The 5,181-nt window shown below is 42.6% G+C and overlaps 1 protein-coding gene across 1 annotated transcript in view; it reads right to left on the bottom strand.

Moving 5' to 3' along the window:
* T265_06894 (hypothetical protein) overlaps nt 1-1,974 on the bottom strand; it is a gene marked incomplete at both ends in the record, with an annotated part of 37,521 nt that extends 35,547 nt beyond the window's left edge. The window contains one exon of the mRNA XM_009172282.1: nt 1,743-1,974. Coding sequence (XP_009170546.1) covers nt 1,743-1,930 — 188 coding nt within the window. The remainder of the gene's footprint in view (nt 1-1,742) is intronic.
* Between the last annotated feature and the right edge of the window lie 3,207 nt (nt 1,975-5,181).

Here is a 5,181-nt window from a genome sequence, read left to right as displayed (position 1 = left end):
TGTTTATCTATCTATCTATCTATCTATCTTTCTATCTATCTATCTATCTATCTATGTATCTAACTATCCATCCATCTAAATGTATATCTATTTATCTATCTATCCAACTATATATCTAACAACATATCTATCATTCTTCTATCCTATCTATCTATCTATCTATCTATCTATCTATCTATCTATCTATCTATCTATCTATCTATCTATCTATCTATCTATCTATCATCTATCTATCTATCTAGTTAAATGTTCGACTTTCTGCTTCAATCTGTGGTATTCAAGCCATGAATGTTTGAGACCGTTGCGTGAGACTGTTGATGCCTCAGTATACCGGAAATTCTACTTTTAAATGAAGACATCGACTACATTCGGAGTCAGAAATTTATCCAGTTTGGATGTTCGCCTCTTTTTTCCGTAGAATTGCCATTCGTTTTATAGAAATTACTCCCCAATCATTTTACAGATTCCGTTTTGATTTCAGCCGTGGAAAAATTCCTGTTGTTCTGCGGTCATGAAAGGGGGGAGCATGAGTCTTCTGAAACGTCTAGACGGCGATTTGTGATTCCCACTGGTAAGATTCCCGTTATATGTCAGTCTCAGATACAGGTTAACTGTGGTTCACCACCAGACGAGAGACAAAACTTATCGTCTCCTGACACTTACTAAGATTGAATAGGTTTTCCCAAACTGCCTCTCCTCCCGAGCGAATAATCTCGACAGGTTGCTTTCTGCTCACAAACTGTCTAATTCCCACTTCATCCTTTCTTTTGCTAACGTATCGCCTTCCTCCATGCGCCGTCAATCTTTGTGGAGATTTCATCCTGTAAGTGAATCCGATCTATACTGGAAAGCCAAGAAGCATTGTACAGCTGTTTTCTCCTTAGTGGTGTTATGTCCTCTCTAAGTGCGAGTTAATCACACTGCTCGCCAGCCACTCGTGGCCGGACGGTTGAGTGTTCACACTGCGAGCGAGTAGGTTGCGGGTTCGAGACTCTCCGAGTGAAGTTTCCACAGGATTTTCAAACCATCTCACACTACCAGATGTCAATATCTGTCAGATTCTAACAGATTGCCAATGTTCTAATGTTGACAGCGTAAACTGGTGCCTGATATTGATCTAATTGGGGACAGCCGACCTTGAAGCCGTATTTGCTGGGAAGCACCGAGTTCGCAATTCCACGCCCTCTCTTTGTACACACAAGTCGCTAAAACAGTATGCACTTGAAAGCCATATCGCTTAGTTAAATATTAACAGATCGGCTTCAGGTAGGCTCAGTTGATGTTTGATTATTCTAGATTTGGGAGGGGAAAAGAAAATCGATGATGATCTGAACCGAGAACTGCCTGTGCATGCTGTCAGTACAGTGGTTAGCACAGCGGACTTCCTTTTGGGCACCTAAGCGTCGGCACGTAGGCTGCCTGGTTATGTCTCCAAAACTGCTCAGATATGTTATTTTGTCAATACAAAACATAACTGTTACTATCGCTGCTAATAGTACTACAGTTTGGTACCCATCGCAGAAACATTCATGCTAGGGACACTATAAACAGCGCGGCGTTCGAAGTAAACACAGAATAATGAGACTGTTGAACTCTTTAAACCTCAAAATAAATTTCCTATCTGTTGTCATAAACTTTTTGAGGCTTCCATGACTCAAACGGTAGGATCCACGACTCCGTACTTGTCAAAACAGCGTCACTATTCACCGGACTAAATGGGACACAATTCCTATGAGACTTACTCTTTTGATGTCCCAAAACATCGAACGTATTCCAAATCGATATCGTTTTGCTTCATTTTCGTCTTATTTATTCCAGAGTCCGTACACATTTTCCGAACACAAGATGAATTACCCTTGGTAGATTCATGGTCGATAACACTGCAATAGGCTAGGAAAGCCTTCTTTAAATCAGCATTGCTAGAAGCCATCGGTAGATGAGGCTGACAGCCTGGAACGTTTTCTGAACCCTTCCTTCTCCTCTTCTGTTCGCATCGGAGCACATTACTAGTTTATATGAATGAGTTCGTTGATCGATCCTATTCCTATTCGCACATTGATGCACACATCCTTTTCACACTTTCAATTGAATTCCAAAAGTAGCACCGGATGACGTAATGAGCATATGTTGCTTTGCTCTGAACTACAAGAAATCGCACCGAAAGAGCCCACGTGGTCGCCTAGTCGAGTTACTTTATAAAGAGACACGTGCCTATGGTCATGAGCTTCACGTTCACAATACCTAGAAGTGGTACTGTGAATACCTGAAACGAATGGTTTTGCTTCGGTTTATCTTTTCAATGACATTAGCTTAGCATCAACTGGATTCTTGACATGACAACTCAGATTAAATTACCGATTATTCTCAAGATTTGTTCTTCGTCTCGTGAGCGACAAAACTTGGTATGATATCCCCATCATCCCAGCTTGCTTTGATATTGAGATATGAAATTCGTTTTTTATCCACCTCAGACACGTGTATTGCTTTGAATTCGAGTACAAAACTGTATAAAACAGTTTCGGTCCTTTGTACTAGAAGACAACTTCATTCCGATGTCACTCTGGAACGCGAAATGGATGTCATCAAATGTCCCTTAAATGGGAATGACTACCCTGATTTGTTTAGATCGTGTTATTTGGAGCAAACAATCGAGACAACTTTTCCTAACGCTCCATTCAAAAGTTGGCTTTACTGCTGACATGTTATCAAACAGACTTTCGTCACTAGCGCGTCGTCGGTACGTTCAAACCCGCTAAAACGCGGTGGTCATTCTCAACTACCCTACTTCTTCGAAATAAGGACAAAAAAGCTATTTTGACCTCTTCGATGGTTGTTTTGTAGATTAAAGTGCGGTCGTACGACTCGGTACAGTGGAGTATGCAAGCGCACAAACTCTGAAAGGGCACTTCGATGGTGAAATTCTATACGATTCTCTATGTTTCATTTCTTGACTGGAGGGTCAAAGAAATCAGCTACTGCAAAGCTGACTAGCCAGTTTGTTTGGTATGACTTCGGGTTTCATCGTTACGGGCAGCGGCGCTTTGAGGTTTCTGGTTTCATATGAATCTTTTGCGGTGAATCTTCCGTAGACCGAACACCCCAAAGGGAAGTCCTCTCCTCGGAGAGCCAAAAAACGTATTTTTCTGTTATTTTATTGTAGGCCATTCGCACTGTGAAAAAAGTACAACAAAGATTGATTTTTACAACCGCTTTGTGCCTGACGTTTCCATTTCGGGCTGGTATGCCATTTATCTTGCATCCAGTGTCAACTGTATCTGTTTATTGATCAAGTTGTTGCAGTGCAGGAGTCAGTTTCGCCTAATTCTCTAGTGGGACCGTCTTACAAAATATGCTCTATCAGATCCCACTGAGTGGCACACAGTACTCACTTTACTGCGCCTACATACCGCGATAAATTGGAGTTAATTTTTCAAAACTTCAGGTCAGAGGTCAAAGGGCATGTCAGGTTTCTATGCTTTGGACACTGAAGGCAAATTAATGATCAGGATACCTTTAGGAATGATCTGAAGGCAAGCTGTGAGATGTTGGTACTCCAGCTGCGTCCGAGTGATGCAAGCGTAATGCAGTCCATCTTCATGGGTCCCTCTCACCGCCTGTGTTCAAAAACTTTTCACTGATCATTTCTTGAACATCCGTTTTGATCCAACGGATCAGGATTGAATAAGAAGCAAACGGGATCAAAGAACGCAATATATTTGGAGTACGAGGTGCATGCAAGGAATTTGTGCTGGTATCGGGTGGTTAACCTCATTGAGTTAACCTGTCGAGCATTACTCTGCATTGGGTTGGGTTCTTGGCTGCCCTGTGTGGAGCTACTGTTAATTTTGACGCGCTACCGGTTGTTTTGTCGTAAAAGAGTTAAATGAATGTTGGTTCCGAAGGATAATTTTCAGAATTAAGAAGTCATGTCGTTGCGCTGGTAAACTGAGGGGACCTACATACGGCGCAGTAAATTCACTCCGTAACGCACCCACAGCTGGCTAGTTAGACAATCAACCCATCCACTATGAGAAGACAAACACGGTACGGAGTTCGTTTGCCCTTTCTCAAGGAACAATAGTCCATTATGCTGCGTATTGTACTACTCACATGGCTACTGAAAACTCTTCAGCCCACGAGCGGTTTCTCCATCTTAGGGTCAACATAAACGAGAGCTTCAGCTGAATTCAGCTAAGTCTCCTGTTGAAACCAAGTTCGTATGCAATTGGGGGCATCTGTCAAAGGAGTTGTCTTTGTCCATATTTCGCTGTGATTGTCGGGTGGTAATTCGCGCATACAATGCTCAGTCCGTGGACTATATTGTGCATATGCGGTCTTCACGGTGGTGGTGTTGGTGATGGTAGTGTAAATTCGTTGCACGTTCTGTATGCGGTCACCACGTGGCGTCATTGAGGGCCATCGAAGATTGAATTCATCGGCAACAGAGATAGCAGCTTGCAAAGGAGCAGAATCAACTGATGACCTGCCAACATGAACCATTCAGAAACACCAATGTAGCGATATATTAGCTTACTTATCAGTATCTACAGAAAGAGAGCGAATACTGGACGTGCTTTTTGGCTTGACCACCTGGTGATTTATCAAGATATCCTGACTACTTATAAGTAGTCAGAGCGGGTTAATTCAACGGCCATGAGCCCACGCTTGAGAGCAGCCCTAGTGTACCGCCCCTGTCAGTAATGGCACCCTACCTTTTCGGCGCGCTTGCGCTTGAACAAACGGCTGTTGCACTGCTTCCAATGTTTACGATCAAGCCTTATACGAACTGAATTTGTGGTATACACGTAGCTCGGATGCATGGCTTGGTTAATGGTCTGTCCGCCCAGATCGGCAGTTTGGTTGCCAACGTTCCATCACAAGAAAGAAACGCGTGTGATTTTTAACCAATTCAGCAACAATCCAAAATGTGGCAAACAAAATTGCATCTGAATGCTATTCAAGAGAGTCAAGACACAACGCAAGTCCACGGAGTCGAAGACGAAAGAAGAAGGATGGCTTTATTGGTACTCCAGAGTGATGGCTAACAGAGAAACTTGACGGTAATTATAAAATCGGAATTTTACTTTATCAACGCAACGAGAACAGAGAAGGATTGAATTTTTGTTTGACAAAACACTGCTGAAGCGACTGAGACGCAGAAAAACAGTCGTTTTCTAGCAA

The sequence above is a fragment of the Opisthorchis viverrini genome, assembly GCF_000715545.1.
Source record: "Opisthorchis viverrini unplaced genomic scaffold opera_v5_150, whole genome shotgun sequence".
Lineage (NCBI taxonomy): Eukaryota > Metazoa > Platyhelminthes > Trematoda > Opisthorchiida > Opisthorchiidae > Opisthorchis > Opisthorchis viverrini.
Note: the sequence above shows the minus strand (reverse complement) of the source record. Positions and strands in the feature narration are given on the sequence as shown.